The following is an 18,142-nucleotide window of genomic DNA, read 5'->3' on the forward strand; positions in this document are numbered from 1 at the left end:
TTCCAATAAAATTAAATGTATATTGTGCTAATTGCTCATTTACGTTTTACGACATAATTTAATTAAATAATAAATCTCCTAAGTTTGTATAAATTAGCGCAATGTCGAGTCATTATGAATTATAATACGATAATATTCAGAAATTATAAGTATCATCGTACAAAAAAATCACGAATTGCTGTCAACAAGAATTTCTCATACGGTAAACTTTGGACTTCATCAGTATCGACATTTTAACATTTTCTCTCGTGTCTGAATTGAGATATCTAAGATCAACATAGGAATCATATCAGTCGGGCTGTTTAGGTCTGATCGGAGAACACTGGCTTGTCAAGGAAAATCTAATTGTGAAGTCCCATGTAACAAGAATTGCACACTATCAATATCACTTCAGTATGAATGTGTGGTTGGTCTCATTGGAAAATCGTCTTTTGAACCCTATCATTCTTCCTCAGAGATTAATCGCAATATCGTTTTGTGAAATGCAGGGCTTCCCAGGACAACTGCGTCAGCAAACGTGGTGGCAGCGTACTCATAATAGGATCGTCGGTGAATGGTTCAATAAACAATTTCCAGAGCAATGAATCGGTAGATGAGGACCATAACGATGGTCAGCGAGAAATCCAGATTTAACCACCTTTGATTTCTACGTATCAGGCACTTCGAAAGAAAAAGTGTACAGTGTTTCAATCACTACCAGAGATCGGCTCCTAAAGAGAATCGTGGAGGCATGCAACCATATGAGGCAGCGAGAAGGAGAGGAAGTTCGCCGAGCTGCTCTGTCTGTGACTACCAAGTGTTGCGCTTGCATTCAATGTGAAGGGGGACATTTTGAACACCTTTATTAAAAAAAATACATTAACTTTGTTTCTATTTGAGTAAAAAATGCACTTAACTGATCTGTACCATTTTAATAAAACCTAATCCATCCACGTCGTTTTAAGTGCAGAGGGCCACGTTTTTAACTGTGTGGCGCGGTACTTCCGACCAAAATATTTTTGAATCTTTGAAGTGGTTATATCGCTTAAAAGTGTATTAAACAGGGCAACTTTAAGGAAATCTCCAAAGAGGTAGCTGGGAAATTCAATCCGTGCGCTACCATTGAGTACTACCAAGAAATATGGAGTTTGAGATCTTCCTATTTTTTTGGCAGCTGCGTCGGGTTCGAAAAGATACATTTAGCAACAAAAACTAAACTATCTTATAGGAAATTTAACGTGGACTTTAAAAATGGAGCTGTTTTTTTCAAAAACTAATTGATCAATTTTCAATCGTAACACATCATTGAATGTAGTTTTGAAATACCTTTAAGGAAAGCAATATAAAAAAAAAACGTAAAAAAAATAGTGTTTTTTGTTCTATTTAATGTTATTTTTGAATTAACAAAAATATTAATTTGTTAAAAAGTTAATTTAAAAAACAGCGGGGGAGGGGGGTAATTTAGAGCCGTACGGTATTTGAAAAAGTTTTCGATTATTACCCCCACCCCGGTGACGTCACATCTCTAAAATTTTATTAGAATGAGGCTCCTTAAAAATTAAAATAGATATTTTTTAGAATTTTTGTCAGATGCCGTCCATTTTAGATATAATGAGTTTGTTCCGTACATTTGCGCCATACTGTATGTAAGGGTTGTTCTACAATTTGTTTGGGAATATTTGTATTAATGATGCATATGTTCAGTTGTTGTTAGGGCGAAATAAGGATAATTTATTCTTCGGCAACTAATAATCGAGCTCCTGCTTTACATGTTGGTCACATAGGAATTCGTAAATGTATCATTGCTGGGCGTCATCCACATCGTGTAAACGGACGCGGTTAGTTGAAGTCGCAGTTTTTACTGAAGATTTGCTTCGATTGTGGGCTTAGTGTTTCGGGTCGTCTCTATAACTAAAGAGTGCACCAATACTCGAAGATACATTTAAAGCATAAACAGAACAAACCTATGGAATAAACAGGTAAGAATTAGATATATTAACTAGGTATTTACGTTTAAACAGCCTCTAAATTAAAAGATATATCAACAATGAATTTTTGTTTAATGCAGATTTATCGTAATTTTTTGTCGCGCACATGCTATGCATGTTAAATTTCCTATACAAGGGGATACAAATTCAAGGGCTCGATTAAGGTCAGTATGCGTGACTTAATATGTAGGTACATGTGGTGTAAGGAATCGGAAAATTCCGAATACTTTCGGAAAGCGAAGAAAATCGAAGTTTTTGGTTTTTTAAAATTTTTTATATGATATATATTTTTTAGTATTTTATATATTATTTTATTTTATTTTTCATTATCAGTAAATTAACTTGAAATCGAACACAAAAATATTGGATCTACAGGATGCAACATGCCACCATGGAAATATTTTAGGGGGCAATAGTACTCTGCAAAAAGTTAAAAAATGCTAATAAACCCATGGTCCAAAATGCGCCACTTTCGATATACAGAGTGGCAAAGTTTCTCATTTTTTCTCAAACATTTTCAACAGTTTTTATATTTTGTTTTCGTTTAGATTCATTTTTATCTTAAGAAATTTAATTAAATGTTACGAATTGCTTCAGATGCCGGAATTTTTTCCTTTACTTCCTTTACATTCTTAATTTGCATCTATAGCTATTTTTAAAATTTTACGAAAACGGTAAAAGGTGAAAATTCCGTAAGAGGCCGAAAGCTAAAGAATTGAAGAAGGAACTTGATTTTAGAATTCACACAGGGTGTTAAAAAAAAAGAATCAAAGCATAAAATAGTATATCACCCAAAAAAACATAATACCCTGTATGTGGGTACCAATAATTTTGACATTTTGTTGTAGAGAGTCTTAAAGGAAATAAGTGTACGAAATTACAAAAAAATAACTCAAAATATATGTGAGAAAAACGCTAAATATTAAGAAAAATGTAAAATTTTGCCACCCTGTATATCGAAAATGATACGTTTTTAACCATAGGTCTATTAGCATTTTTTAAATTATTTTGCAGAGTACTATGGCGCCCTGAAATATTTCCATGATGGTATGTTATATAATGCGTTTTGTCTGACTCATCCATTTCTTGTGTCGCTTGTAATAAAACATATTGTATAGTATTCGGGTTTGAGGGCATTTAAAGTCGTGTTTTATAATATGCCGCGCGTATTTTAAAAGCCTTTTTATACTTACGAGGGAAAGAGTCAAATGAAAACCTTAAAAATAATATTAAATTATGATTAATATTAAATATTAAATTACTGAAAAAATGTCAAAAAAGAATATATTATTTTTTGAATGTAGTTCCCATTACGTTCAATACACCTCCTCCATCATTTTGGAGGTGTTTGAATACTCAAAGAAAGGAAATCTTTTAATAGTGTGCACCGCCTGAATCACTTCATCTTCAGTTCGGAATTTCTTTCAAGGTAAAGCCGTTTTGAAGTGATCAGATACATGATAATCGCTAGGGGTGAGGTCAGGTGAATATGGAGGATGTGGTAGACATTCAAACTTAAAATTTCGGATGGCTGCCAGCGTTGTAGGAGCAGTATGTGGTCGGGTATTATCGTGTTGCAAAAGGACGCCATTACTCAGAAATCCTCGCCTTTTGGCTCTGAGAGCAGGCTTGAGACAATTATTAAGAAGTTCTGCGTATGTAGCACTAGTAATTGTACCCCCATAAGACATGTAGTTTTCTAAAATTATCCTAAAACAGGGTCAACCTAAACTTTCTTACCGAGAGCTGGGTGCGAAATTTTTTTGGCTTTGGTGAAGAAGGGTGACGCCATTCTTTGCTTGCTTATTTGGCTTCGGGTTGACAATAATGCACGCAAGACTCATTTTCAGTGATAATTCTTGCCAGAAAGGCACCTCCTTCTGTTTCATACTGACGCAAGAATTCCTCACAAGCATCAACATGTCGTTGTTTCAATTCTGGGGTCAGTTGCTTTGGCACCCACCTTGCTGACACTTTATGGCACTGGACAATGTCATGCATAATGTGGTGTGCAGAATTTTGCCATTTATTAACACTTTTTAAGAAATTAATTTGAACTGTTTCCAGAGCTTCGGGGTTGTTATAAAGTTTGTCAGCTTATAAAATATGCGTTGAACAAAACGGTGGACATTTTGAACATTTACTTAATCGCAATAATGTTCCGATGCCCTTGTGAAAATTGTAAGTAATTTAAGTCAGTTCGAATTGGTAACTATTGTTGACAGAGACACACAGAAATAAAAATACTGGCTTAACCATTAATCTTCCGTTAATTTTACAAGACAAGAAAAACTTCCTATGTAATTGGCCTACTAAATAAAAAACATTTTAATGCCATAACGTTGCTAACACAAAAAATATGAAGAAGCTTCAACTTATAACGTCACGCTTCTCACACTTTCTAAGAATCTAAAACATTCGTTTTACTCTTAAATAGTAACACTATGGGATGCATTAACGCGTGCCAAAAATCAACCAAATCGATTAACTGGTTTCCGAAAAAATAGGAAAAATCCTTTCAAAAAACATTTTTTTGAACAACTTTTAGCGGCTAAAGGAAGCAATTTCGGATATAACTAAGTTAACGCGAATCGTTCTATTTTTGATCAAAGAATATACAGGGTGTTCCAGAAACATTGATAAAAATTGGTAGAGGGTGAAACAGCGTTGAAAAATAATGCGGTTAAGCTAAACATGCCTTATACAAAACTTGCTCCTTTTCGATCTACAGGATGTTAAAACAATTTTTTTTTGTAATTTGTCGATAAATCTTACATTTTGCAAGTTTTTGAGATTTAATCTTGTATGGGGGGGTTTTTGGGTACGATAAATCTATCTAAGATGTCTATTTTCAACTAACGAATAGGTGGCACCACCTACGTCGTACACGTATTTGAAAAACTAAAATAACTTTTTAAGTAAACCTCGTAGATTAATTTTTTGTATAAATTTGGAAAGGTTAGTCTCTTTTCCAAAGAAAAGGTATACTTAAGTAAAGTGCGTATCTGTAACGATTCTCGAGATACATATTTACAAGTTTGCATTCTAGCGCATATGCCATAAGTTCGCTGATAGCTGAACTAAAAAAATAATACAACCACACTAAAGTGAATTTTCAAAATGTTGGTCACTCACATCAATACATTTTCTAAATCTTAAGCTAAAATTTTGCCTCACCCTGAAAAGAGTTCCGTTTTTATTTTTGATCTCGTTTACCCCGTCTTGAATATTATTCCACAGTTCGTCTCTGCTGTTAGGTACGTTCTTGTATGTTAAAGATTTTAGATGTCCCCAAAAAAGAAATCTAGTGGATTTTTTTTTTTGCTAATAGGAAATCATAACATATGCAGCGAAAAATGTAGTTAAAGATATCTCGAGAACCGTTACAGATACGCACTTTACTTAAGTATACCTTTTCTTTGGAAAAGAGATTAACCTTTCTAAATTTGTACAAAAAATTAATCTACGAGGTTTGCTTAAAAAGTTATGTTAGTTTTCCAAATATGTGTACGATGCAGGTGGCGCCACCCATACGTTAGTTAAAAATAGATATCTTAGATAGATTTATCGCATCCAAAAACCCCCCTGTGCAAGATTTAACCGCAAAAACTTGCAAAATGTAAGATTTATCGACGAATTACAAAAAAAAATTGTTTTAACATCCTGTAGATCGAAAAGGAGCAAGTTTTGCATAAGGCATGTTCAGCTTAACCGCATTATTTTTCAACGCTGTTTCACCCTCTACCAATTGGTACCAATGTTTGTGGGACGCCCTGTATAGTAGAATTTTTACCACGTTTTTTCCGGACACCCTGTAGATACGCCCTTTTCGTTTAACGTGGCGAAAGCATCAGGGCACACACAAGGTACTTTTTTAATTTGCTAAACAATTAAATGAAATGACTTACATATGTATATTAAGCCCGATCAGCAATCTAGCAGTGCCCATTTATGAGCACGAGCAGCTAATCTCCACCTGTTTAAATCTGCATAAAAGCGTGAGAAATGTTCTCACGGCGATTGAAATCTGTTTTGCCAAATATTGGTCTGCGCTCACACTACGCCATCAGAATTCATATTTTACTGGCAATAAGGTTACCCAGCATAATTATGATTAGCATAAGGATACACCTTGAACCTTGGGTCCATCATTAATAATGATCAATTTCGACATAAAATTCAAAGCTTTCAGGACATGTGGGTGTTCGCTAATTTAATAGACATCTACCCTAATTAATTAGCCCATATTACTCTTAATTTGCTTTTGTCAGCATTTTTTATGTTAAAACGCTGGCAAAGCAAAAAATTAATTAGAATCAAATTAGTATTTCGTGTGTTTTTGAAATTGATTTTGAGCATTATTTTTAGAAAAGTTAATAACAGAAAGAGGCAAATACGAAACAGTTCATAATGGACTCCAAGGCCATCCGAGTTGAGAATGTAGTGGCCCATTATGGATCGAGTTTGATTCTTGACCATCTATCTCTGACTGTGGAACGAGGAACTATGTAAGTTCGATTGCTAATGCCTTTCGTTACGATGAAAAAATGATCAACAGATATGGGCTCTTGGGTGCAAGTGGTTGTGGCAAAACCACACTGCTTGGTTGCCTTGTCGGGAGGAAAATGGTGGACACCGGGAACATCTGGATTCTGGGTGGGCACCCTGGAGAAAAAAGTAGCTCAGTGCTAGGTCCGAGGGTTGGCTACATGCCTCAAGTATATCTGTAACAAAAACACATAATCTTTACCATAATTCGAAGTTTCCAGGAATTGGCATTAGTGTACGAATTTACTGTTGAAGACGTACTGGTTTACTTCGGTACCATCTACAACATGAAATCGCAAGACATTAAGACGCGGCTTAAGTACTTGACTATCTTGTTAGATCTTCCAGACTCAAAAAAGTACGGCAATTTAATCATTTAAAGTCCAGGTTTCAGTGACGTGTGATTTTTAAGACTCCTGAAGCACTGCAGCGGGGGGCAACAAAGGCGGGTTTCATTTGCCGCAGCTTTAGTTCACAACCCAGAGCTTCTCATTTTAGACGAACCCACAGTCGGAGTAGATCCGATATTAAGGGAGAAGTGAGTTAGCAATTAATTTACATGGTAGTCCCTCAAAGCAGAGATTTTCTAACAGGATCTGGAATCATTTGAAGGATCTCGTAGCTGCGAACCGAACGACTGTAATAATTACCACTCACTATATTGAAGAAACTAAAGATGCTGATACTGTGAGTATTTGTGAAATTTTTCGAAAATTTGGTTGAGATTATTTTTGGCCAAGGTGGGGCTTATGCGGAACGGTAAAATTCTGGCCGAGGAATCACCCCAACAGTTACTGTCCATATACAATAAAACTACATTAGAGGAAGTGTTTCTTCTGTTAAGCCAAAGCCAGGAGGATGCTTTAGCGGAGCAGCCTAATTCTACTCATTTAACCAGTTCAACAAACACTTCAGTCGGAAGTCTCACTTCTGGTTACGGATCTAGAGATGTACAGTTGTGGTCATATAAATAGCACACTTTGCTTTTTTTCAATTTTTAAGCCATTTGTGACATTTCTGTTTAAAATTAATCTATATAGATTATTATAAAATTGAAAGACTTTATTAGGGAAAAAATATATATAAAAAAGAACAATTTTCTTAAAAAAGAAAAAATTAATTACTGGCCAACTAAATAGCACGTTTTTCAAAAATAAGTCAAATAAATTTACGATCTTCAATATTTACTGGGGTAACCCTTATTTTTTATCACCTCATTCAATCAAGATAACACTGGCTCTATTAATTTTTGGATATAGTTGGTGGGAGTTCATGATATTTATCATAATTCGTCAGCAATAGAAGGATTTGTATCTTTAATTTCTTTTTTACCTATTCCCGTGCTTTTTCGATAGTGTTCAAGTCCGGACCTTGAGGAGGCCATTCTAAAACATCGATTAAATTTTTTCCATCTGCCGTTTAAGGAGCCGCGAAGCATGTTTGGGATCGTTGTCTTGCATAAAAATATAACTAATCGACATAGATTCGAAAGCATATAGCTCCTTTACTTTGGTTAACATAGTTTTATATTTGAATTGATCCATAATATCTTCAGTCCGATGAATTGGCCCAACACTATCCCAAGAAATAGCACCCCATACCATTGCTGATCCTCCGCCGTGTTTGATCATTTTAATAGTATAACGAGGATTGGTACTAGAGTTGAGTTAATCAGAGTGAACGCCGAACATACAATGTTTTTCCATCGTTTCCAAATCTATTAAATTTCGCATCCTCACTTCAAAGAATCCGGCGTCAAAATTGAGGGGGTTTATCAACATCCTTTTTTGCGAAATTTAAGCGTTTCTTCTTATTTCGGTTATGATGTAAAATTCTTCTTACTGTTCGAGCAGATATATCTATTTTATAACCAATAAAAATTTGGCGCTTTATTTCCACGAACGTTAAAAAAGGTGTAATTTTACAGGTCCGAATAGTCTAGCCAGGATAGTCCCCCGATTTAATTCCCATAGGATTTTTCTTTTGAGGATATATCTTAAAAATAAAATTTAAAAAAAGCCGTTCGAGAAATGTAAAACATTTAAAGGAGAAAATAAGAGCTGCTTGCAGTGAGTCGACGAAAAAATATGAAGAAAAGCCGTTTTCCGTTTTCATAAAATAGGAAATAGGTACAATGGCGTCGAGTTTGAGACACCGTATACATCATTTTCCATGAACAACACAAAGTCTTGGAAATCTCTATTATACACTTCCTTTTTCTTATAGTCTAACTATTTACATTCCTTTTTTTCGATCACAATGCTTCTTCCTATCCACTGTTTTTTGGAAAAATGTCAATTATTAGCACTCATCTAATACTACAGAATTAATTTTAATTTACTTTTAATAAAATTATTCGCTAAAAAAATAATTAAACATAAAATATTTAAACATGCTCTTTGTATGACCAGTAACTACCAAAAACCTACCAAAACATAAATATCGAATTAATTTTTTGCTTCGAACTGATGATGGATTCTATGAAAACAAATCAATAAATAAAAAATGGAATCTTTTATTTAACATTATCATTTAGATCTTTTATTGTAAAAACAAAAAGTGTGCTATTATTATATGATCATTTTACAGGGTGATTCATTAACAATAGGGCAATTGAAAGCTGTAGATATTATTCGTCAAATGGTGTCGATTGGAGAAAATATACCTTATTCGAAAGTCGACAGTTTCGAATATATAGGGTGTTGACAGTTGAAATTTTAATTAATTTTTTGCCACTATTCTGAAAATATCTAGGTTAGACACTTGAAAATTTGTAAACTTATTTTTTTTTAAATGATGAATGAGATACGTTTTGCCATTTCTTCGTTGCTAATAGGCCACTTACGGTGAATTTTACATAATTTACAGTTAATATCTTTTTACCCTGTATGTTTAACATGAAATTTGGTTCAAATGCTGAAAGAGTAATGATTTTTCCATTAATTATGTATTTTTATTCCATTTGAATATCTCAATTCGTTTACGACAAAAATCTATTTAACGAACACTATTGAAATTTGATAATACGAGGAACAAACCAAATGTATTTTCATTTTCTAGAATACATAAAAACATTACTTTATACATTTTCAAGTGTATAATCTAGATATTTTTAAAATAATGGTAAAAAATGAATCAAAATGTTGACTTTCAACATCCTGTATATCTGAAATTATCAATTTTCGCGTAAGACATATTTTCTTCAATCAATACCATTTGACGTGTAGTATCTCCGGTATTCGATTGTCTCATCGTTAATGAATCACCCTATATATTGTCTATCCCTAGGAACTCACGAGATCTTCCAAAGAGAAGAAATCGAGTAAAGGAAAACGGCCATATATGTCGGCAACGGATATAAACAGAAACAGAATGAAAGCTCTATTTACTAAAAACTATAAACAGTTTTATAGAAATGTTGGGTGGGTTTAAAACGTTTATTTGTAGAGAAAGCCACTATTTCAATATAATTGTTCCAGGGGCATCCTCTTTCTTATAATGTTCCCATTGCTCCAAATGTGGTTTTTCATGAATGCAGTTGGAAGTAACCCAAAGCAACTGAGGCTGGGGATAGTAAATAACGAAAGCATGTCCATTCGTTGCATCGATTTTGACTGGAATTCCAGCGTGTCTTACCAAAATTATGAATGCCATTTTACGAATTTAACATGCAGATTTCTGACTTATTTGGAACATCCTATGATTCATAAAGTATTTAAGCATAATTTTTGAGTATTGACAACTTTCCTTAGATATCAATTTTCATGGAAATTAGGACGAATTTCAACGTTTCCATAGATATTTTCCTCTTGGTGAAGTTGCTAGTACTTTAATCTACAGGGTATTTTAAATTAGATCCTCACCATTGGAATCTCAGAAACTAGAGGTAATACGAAGAAGTTCAAATGGGAGCAAAATTGCGCAATTCGGCACTTGGTCAAAAATGTCATTATCAAAATTTTAATTTTTCGAATATTTCCAAATATACCTGAAAAAAAAGTAAAAATTTGAGATTTCGTTTTAATTTTTTAGCGTCATTTAACAAGGAAGCCCAAAATCACAAGCACATTTTTTCAGCTATACGATGACGTTTTCAAATTTGTCGAAAAATCCAATGTGGCGACTATAAGAAAAAATAAAGTTGGTGATGGTAACCAAAAGACGAAACGTCGGATGGTAAATTTAAAAACGTCATCGTGTAGCTGAGAAAAACTGGTAATGAAAATGTGCATTTAGTTTTGGGCTTCCTTGTCAAACAACGCTAAAAAAATCAAAACGAAATCTCCAATTTTTAGTTTTTTTCGGATATATTCCGAAGTACTCGAAAAATTCAAATTTTGATAACGACATTTAATCAAGAGCTAAATTACGCAATTTTGCCCCCATTTAAACTTCTTCGTATTATCTCTAAATCCCAATGGTGAGGGTCGAATTTGAAATGCCCTCTATATGCCCTTAATGATGTTTCTTTCAAGGTTTTATACAACTCCTTCTTCGACGCTATTGAAGGGATCAAGCATGGAGACGTTTTGGGCGTTCTTTATGTCCCTACGAACTTTTCAAGTTCGTTTGAAGAGAGGGTAAAATGACACAACTTCAGATAAGTGGAAATTTATCTATGGGTGCATTTACACAGGTTTTCTACCCTAATGCAATAGAGAATTCAGTAATAGATTATGGAGAAATAAAGGTTTACATGGATATGTCGAACAAACTGACCGGGGCAGTTATGGCCAAAAAAATCTTTAAATTATTCATAGATTTTCAGAAGAAGTTGTTTTCGGATTGTCACTTACCGGAAAAATTTGGGTCATTGCCAATTCAGGAATATTTATTATTTGGGGACGAATCTGTTCCATTGAGCGGATTTATGGCACCAGGGATGATTCTGTTGTAAGTTTGTCCTTTTATCACATTCCATTGTTTGGCACTCATCTTCTAACAGGTTGGTTTACCTATTGGGCTCCACTATGACATCCCAAATAATAGTAAAAGAAAAATTAGACGGCGTTTGGGACAGGTCAATAATAGCGGGCGTTTCTTCCCTGGAAATAACTTTGTCCCACCTGTCTTTCCAATGCATTATAATGTTGGTTGAGGTGGCCGAAATCATGATGATGCTTCTCTTCGTGCCTGGCGTGAACGTAACATACTCCGATGTAACCTATTGGAACGTATTCATTCTAACATATCTAGTGGGATTATGTGGAATGGGTTATGGCAAGTCAAATGTTTCATTTTTTACTTTTAACTTAACTGAATTTTTTTTTCACAGGATTTTTCGTGTCGAGTTTTTGTCAAAACCTCGGAGCAGCCAACATACTGTGTACTGGGGGCTTCGTGCCAATGACTCTGATTTGTGGTACATCTCGCCTCCTGTAAAATGGTACATTTATTTATGACTTAAATTTTAAGGTGTGGTATGGCCGATTGAAGCTATGCCCCTTGTTTTGAGATGGTGTGCACTAATCTCTCCATGCACTATGGCAATTCTTTCGTTTAGAAATCTGATCGCAAAAGGCTGGGGTCTGTGGGACGTGCCTGTTGTCAGTGGTGTAGCTGTGGTGTCAGCTTGGATCCTACTTTTTGCTTTTGCTAGTGTTTGGCTTATCAAAATAAAGAGATAAAATATTATGTATATTTATGGATGTCTCTTATTTCGCCTTTGTTTGCCAGACGAAGTAGAAAAGACTAAACGTGTTTGTTAAACAATTATAAACCAAATTACAGTAATACATATCATAAAAAAATATAGAGGCATTTATCTAATTATTGTTCTATGAGGTACTTTATATAAACTATCATTAATACTCAATTTTAATTATCGAAAGTCATACCGTATTAATATTATAACTTACTTCGTAGTCATTCAGTGTAATAACTGAATAATGAACTTGGTCCTTTCGGCTTGTCTTACATCTGAATAAGAAAATATTTGAGCGCTTTGTTTTAGTAAACCATTATAATATAATAGTCAATATTAGTTTGTATAATTACTGTTTTTCAGTTTTTAATTCAAACTGCATTGAAGAATTTTCACAAACATTAATGTCTATTATTTTTATCAAACCGATTTAAAGCAATTATACTTACATTGCAGGTAATAATAATTTAATAAATTAAACGAGTATCTGCGTAAATAATGTATTTTGAAAGTTAAATAAGACTCACCATCATTACCAATTACTAGAAATACTATTTGACGGTGGCGTGTCCAGGATTTCGATCTGAAGGGACTGATGTGTAACAGGTCTTTTTAGTATGGAATCAGAATAAAATGTTAATATTAAATATACATGTCAATGTAGATAATTTTCATTTATTTCGGTAATAATTTATGAGTGCATTGACTGCTTCTGACGACGACGACTTCATTTAAAAAGATAATCTACTTTATATCTCTTACTGTTTCCAAGATCTTAATTGTGTTCATTCTTCTGTGAGACACCCTGTATAAGTTACTAATTAAGCATCCTTATCAAATATTATACTCAAATAATTTATTAAATTAATCTTGAAGGCAGTAAGTAGTTTCTTTTATTGTAAATCGAAGGTGAAACACGAATATGAGTATTTCCTTTTCATGGTAATATAAATGTATAACTTTCTTCTGCTGCTGACATTAACATAAACTGAAATCACTCATATTTTTGTAAATAATAAATTCTATTCAAAAAGTCATTAATTCAGTGATTTTTGAAAAAAAAAACGCTCAGAGGTCTATTCATTATATCTTTTCAATAAAAAATTAAATATATAGGGTGTACCAAAAACTAAATATGATGTTTATGTTTATTTTTTCAAATCGAAAGCCCAACCCTTTATTTCATCTTGTGGATATGCATGAAATTATCACTGCCTGCATGATAAATGAATTCGATCCATAATTTTGTTACGTACTACATAAATTAAAAAGACAGTTGTATAACACAATTAAAATATTTTGTTAGTGTGACATTAAACCAAATTCAGCCAATTTCTGAGAAGCTGAGAGTAATGAAAGGGCAATATAGAAAATAAAAACATTAACTTCATAAAAAATATCTACCAACAATAAATTAGAAAGTATTAGTACTAAAAATAATATTATTTTGTTTCCACTACTTTTTAAAAGTTTTTATCCTAGAATCTAAATCCATAATCTTCTGGTTGATCTCATTTAAATTAACAGCAAAACTCTCTTGAACACCTTGTAGCAGTGTCTTGTTGTTTTGAACGTTACAACCTATCTCAGCTTGCGCCAATTCAATTTGGGTGAGGGTTTTAGTAAATTCTGTAGCTGTAATAAGAATAAGAAAAAACACTCAAGATTATTACTACAGCAAAAACATATTGGTTTATACCTTTGTTATGAAGAGCTTCCAAGGACTTTAATCTTTCAACAGTTTGGGGCAATAGTTCCTTAATGTTATCAGAACTTTTTACTAGTTCATAGAGTTCCAGGATCTAAATAATTAGTAATAATTTCAATTGTCTTTTTTAAATACTAACACACACCATTTTGTCCTTTTCGTCATCCTGCTGCAGATCTTTCTTTTTTTGTCCCAAGGCTTCTAATTTTTGAGCCATCGCTGATAGTCGGCCCTCGATGTGATCCAATTGGGACGAATCAAGCATGCTTGCAGTAGCACTTAAATATTGTGCAACTTCCATCAAACTTCCTAAAGCAATACATACTGATCTGTAAAATTGCTTTATTTTTAAGGTAGAACGTCTTCAATGTTGATTTAATGACTTAAAAAATGTGTTAAATAATTTTGAAATGTTTTTTACCCTTTTCTTGTGAGCTTGTGGCAACCTGAGAATAGATAAAATGCGTTTTAAGAAAATATCAAAAAATGTTAATAAAACTGCAGAAAATTGGAAAAATTTATGGTAAACATTTCATCACTTTGGCAATAAGTACAGGAATTTTTTGAAAAGAACAATATACCTTGAGAGTTAGCAATTATCCAAATTGGATCAAGCTTGCCAGCATTGCTTTCAAAGGTCCAAAATGAGGAAAAAAAGGAATAAATCCAACTCTATCTCTACTAGTCCTACAACTCCAACTAAGAAAAAACACTGGCAAAAATTCAGCTGCATTGGATCAGATCAAAACTAGTAGTAACACAGAGCAAGGAAACATTTTCCATAAAATGTATCACCTGTTCAGGTCAACATGGAACAACTTAAATAAAATTGTTAATAATCAGAATAATGCAACTGTATTTAAGCAAATTCAAGTAGTTTTTTAACATGCATGCTGAAGGGAACATTGATGAAAATGATACAAAATGTTCCAAACTTATTTAAGACAAACACATTTTTGAAAATAACTTTGAAGTTCTCTAGTATAAAAATAAAGCAATTTCATACATAGATAAGTTGGGCTAAGTTGGCCTACTTTCAACTTACCAATTAGTATTATTCTATTTTTCATTTTATTCTGAAACACGTTTTATTACCAGTGTATTACCTTTATTAGTTGCTGTAGCCAATCTTGCCAATTTATCTGATGAAGCTCCGAGAACTGACTCTAGCCTGTGTAATCTACCCTCTAACTCAGCTAGACGGGCAGTTTGTTGAAGTTTAGCCTGCTCAGGTCTATATTTAAATTGATATACAATGTTTTCTCCACCTTCTTTTGAGTTAGATTCTAGCTGCTTATTCACTTTCTGCTTGAATTGTTCAAGTTGAGCCAACAGTTTTCTAAAGATGAGAATTAAAATATCTTTTCAGTTTATGAAAATAGGAAAATTTGTTTCAAACATAGAATTAATAAAGACTTTAATGCCTATCTATTCTTTAACATAGGTTACTTTATTTGTGTTCCTTCAGGATCAGAAATTTTGGCAATCAGCTCTTCCCCCAAAGTTTCCTCAAGCTTAAGATCTGCTAACAGTTTTAAAGATTGCTCTACTTGATCAGTAGGAACAAGGCAATCCAATTTTTCATCCTCCTTAGCTTTGCCTAGATTATTGACTTCCTCAAGAAGCTCCTTTATTTCACATTGTAAGCGTTGATACTTTTGAATAGGTGTTTCTTTCACACCTGAAATTTCAACAATATACTAATGCCCAGTTCAATTAAGTAAAAATAATTAAAAGTTTACCTTGCCCAGCCAGTTCCCAATCTCCACTCCTTGCATCATATCCTGTTCGAATCTTCTTTGATACTTTCTCAGAGAAGTCGACATTAGTTGCATCCAGAAATTTACCTTTGAATTTATTGAAGGCTTCCTCTGAGGAGATGTGGATTCTTTCCACTGGTTCGTTTTCCAGTTCGTAAAAATTATCCGCCTGTTCTGATTCTGGTAGATCATTTGTTTCATAGACATCAGGTTCGTCATAGGCCTGAAAGTGATGGTTTTTTGGCTTTTACGTCTTTTTTTGTTTAGCAGAGTGGAACTTACAATTCCAGGTAAGTCTGCATACTTTGGATCTGCCATATCTTTAGATATTGATAAATGTTAAATTTTCCCCTAATTGTTTTTAGGAAGTGACTAATTTTTTGACGTTTGTAATTCTTTTCCGATTTACTTAACCTTACTTTTCTTTAGCATCCAGTCCTTGACCAGAATACTAAATTGAAAGCCATGTTGTTGAAATGGCAACAGTGCATCTGTTCTAGCCAGTAGTGCTCAACCTCATATAAAGTGAGTGATTCTTTAATAAATAGGAGGGCTTATTTAACAAGCAAATGGAACCACACTCTCCGAGCTAAGTGCTGAAAGTTACACTTTAATCTTTAATCAAGGAATGCTAAATGTAGCCTGCCGTAGGCAGTCTTTTGAGAAGTTTTCCAAGAGGTTTTCCAGAATGTTACACACGAACAAGCATGCACCAGCCGCAAGCCAAGATATAACCAAACGGTTTGCTGCGTTCTATAGGGCTGGTCGAGACGATTAATTTAAGCTATTTCCTAGGACAATCACCCCACGCGTTCCCGCTTTTTAAAATTTGAAAAATGGCAAAAAATTAGTACCTCCCCTTTTTGATATTTTTCGAAAAAAAATCGAAATTTTCTGTGAACTGTTTAGTAGTCCATTGGGGTTATATGGGTACTATGTTGTCCGTGAATACCTCGCCTGAGGTCATGAAGCTTTGGAAAAGCACTTTTTTCGAACTGTCATTTTCGGCACCAAAAAATTGCAAAAATTAGGAACTAAAGAGATGCTACATTTTGGAAGCAAAAGAAGATATGATCAAACGGTTTCCGGAGTTTTATGGAGCTCGTCGAGATAACTAATTTAAGCTATATTTTAATCTATTTACCCTCCGCGTTTCTGGTTTTCGGCATCAACATAAATCACCAGCTAGTGATGCAAAAAATTTAACAAAAGATTTGAATCTGCAAACAAAATAACGAGTAACTCGCGATACTATAAAATGAATCAACAGGAACTATTCACGAAATTCAAGGAATGTAGTGCGCGAATTGAAGCAGAAGCAACTTGAAGAATAGAAGAAAAGGAGGAGTATAAAATATTACTGCATTCGGCAACGGACGACGATAAAGGAGACAATATTACAATAGAGGCAGATGCGAAATATTTTTAAGTAATTGGTAAAGAAGAATGATATTCTGGCCTGTTTTAAGTCGCAGTTTGGTGAATGAGTAAATTGAAATTAAAAACACTGATGCCTAGTTTCAGTTTGATTTTTTTTCTATAATGGAGGCAACAAGTTAAAATATAAACCTTCCTACTCTCAATAAATATACAAACACACTAATAATATAAAACAGAAAATGGACCGTGCTGCTTTACATTATGACCCCCCATGTTAACTTTTTAACAAATTATTATTTTTTTAACATTCAAAAGCATTAAATAGGACAAAAAACTACTACTGTTTGACATTTGTTCATTTTTCAAAATGTCGTTGACGTCATCGCTAGAGCAAAATGGCGGATTTTTTAAAATTGAAGCATGGATCAAATGACACCTTAAAATAAAGGTGTTTCAAAACTATATTTAATGGTGCGATATGATTTAAAATCAATCAATTAGTTTTTGAAAAAAGGAGCTATAAATAGAAAAAATGCAATACAAATTCAGTTTCATAATACATAAAAAAATTTAAAAAAAACTTGTTTGTTGATAGGAAATTAGTTAAATTCGATGTTTGAAATGGGTATTTTTTTGTTCCTAACAAAATGTAACGTGTCAACAAATTCTTACCTTATTTTAACGAAAGTTTGTGGGATAATAAATCTGCAAACTTCTGTAATTTCACATTTTTATTACACTAAAGAACTAATTTACAATGATCTGCAACTGCTCCCAAAAAATTATGAGAAAGAATGATTAGCAACGGTTAAGGGCAGTTTTATCTTGTGCTCCTAAGGGACTTCATTTGCCCATCGCGCTAGGCGTCTTCGTACAGGATAATACAATGGCATAAGATGGGATGAAATGCAGATGACCACAAGATAATGCAGATAGCTTCATGGCGATACAATTGACTACATAACTCCTCACATTTTATAACAATAACTGAAGACTGATTTGTATTGCATTGTAGGACATTTTTTTCTATTTATAGCTTTTTCTAAAAAATTAATTGATCGATTTTAAATCGTATTACACCATTAAATGTAGTTTTAAAGTATTTTTTTCATTTGAGGTATCACTTGACCCATGT

At 33.5% G+C, this 18,142-nt stretch overlaps 2 protein-coding genes across 2 annotated transcripts; one reads left to right on the forward strand and one right to left on the reverse strand.

Moving 5' to 3' along the window:
• The first annotated feature begins 1,775 nt into the window (after positions 1-1,775).
• On the forward strand, positions 1,776-12,153 carry LOC136418684 (ABC transporter G family member 23-like). The gene is made up of 14 exons (XM_066404825.1): positions 1,776-1,958; positions 6,336-6,475; positions 6,526-6,685; positions 6,737-6,873; positions 6,928-7,053; positions 7,109-7,202; positions 7,256-7,465; positions 9,804-9,937; positions 9,995-10,226; positions 10,991-11,095; positions 11,152-11,408; positions 11,461-11,735; positions 11,791-11,877; positions 11,931-12,153. The coding sequence occupies exons 2-14, from the start codon at positions 6,378-6,380 to the stop codon at positions 12,140-12,142; spliced, it is 2,127 nt and encodes a 708-aa protein (XP_066260922.1). The 5' UTR covers positions 1,776-1,958; positions 6,336-6,377; the 3' UTR covers positions 12,143-12,153.
• Positions 12,154-12,849: 696 nt separating this feature from the next.
• On the reverse strand, positions 12,850-16,041 carry DCTN2-p50 (dynactin subunit 2). Its single transcript, XM_066404783.1, has 7 exons — positions 15,910-16,041; positions 15,610-15,850; positions 15,317-15,548; positions 14,974-15,206; positions 14,013-14,176; positions 13,859-13,961; positions 12,850-13,794 (listed from the first exon to the last, which is right to left on the reverse strand). Exons 1-7 carry the CDS (start codon positions 15,943-15,945, stop codon positions 13,616-13,618), a joined length of 1,188 nt encoding a protein of 395 aa, XP_066260880.1. The 5' UTR covers positions 15,946-16,041; the 3' UTR covers positions 12,850-13,615.
• Positions 16,042-18,142: the final 2,101 nt, after the last annotated feature.

The sequence above is a fragment of the Euwallacea similis genome, chromosome 36, assembly GCF_039881205.1.
Source record: "Euwallacea similis isolate ESF13 chromosome 36, ESF131.1, whole genome shotgun sequence".
NCBI lineage: Eukaryota > Metazoa > Arthropoda > Insecta > Coleoptera > Curculionidae > Euwallacea > Euwallacea similis.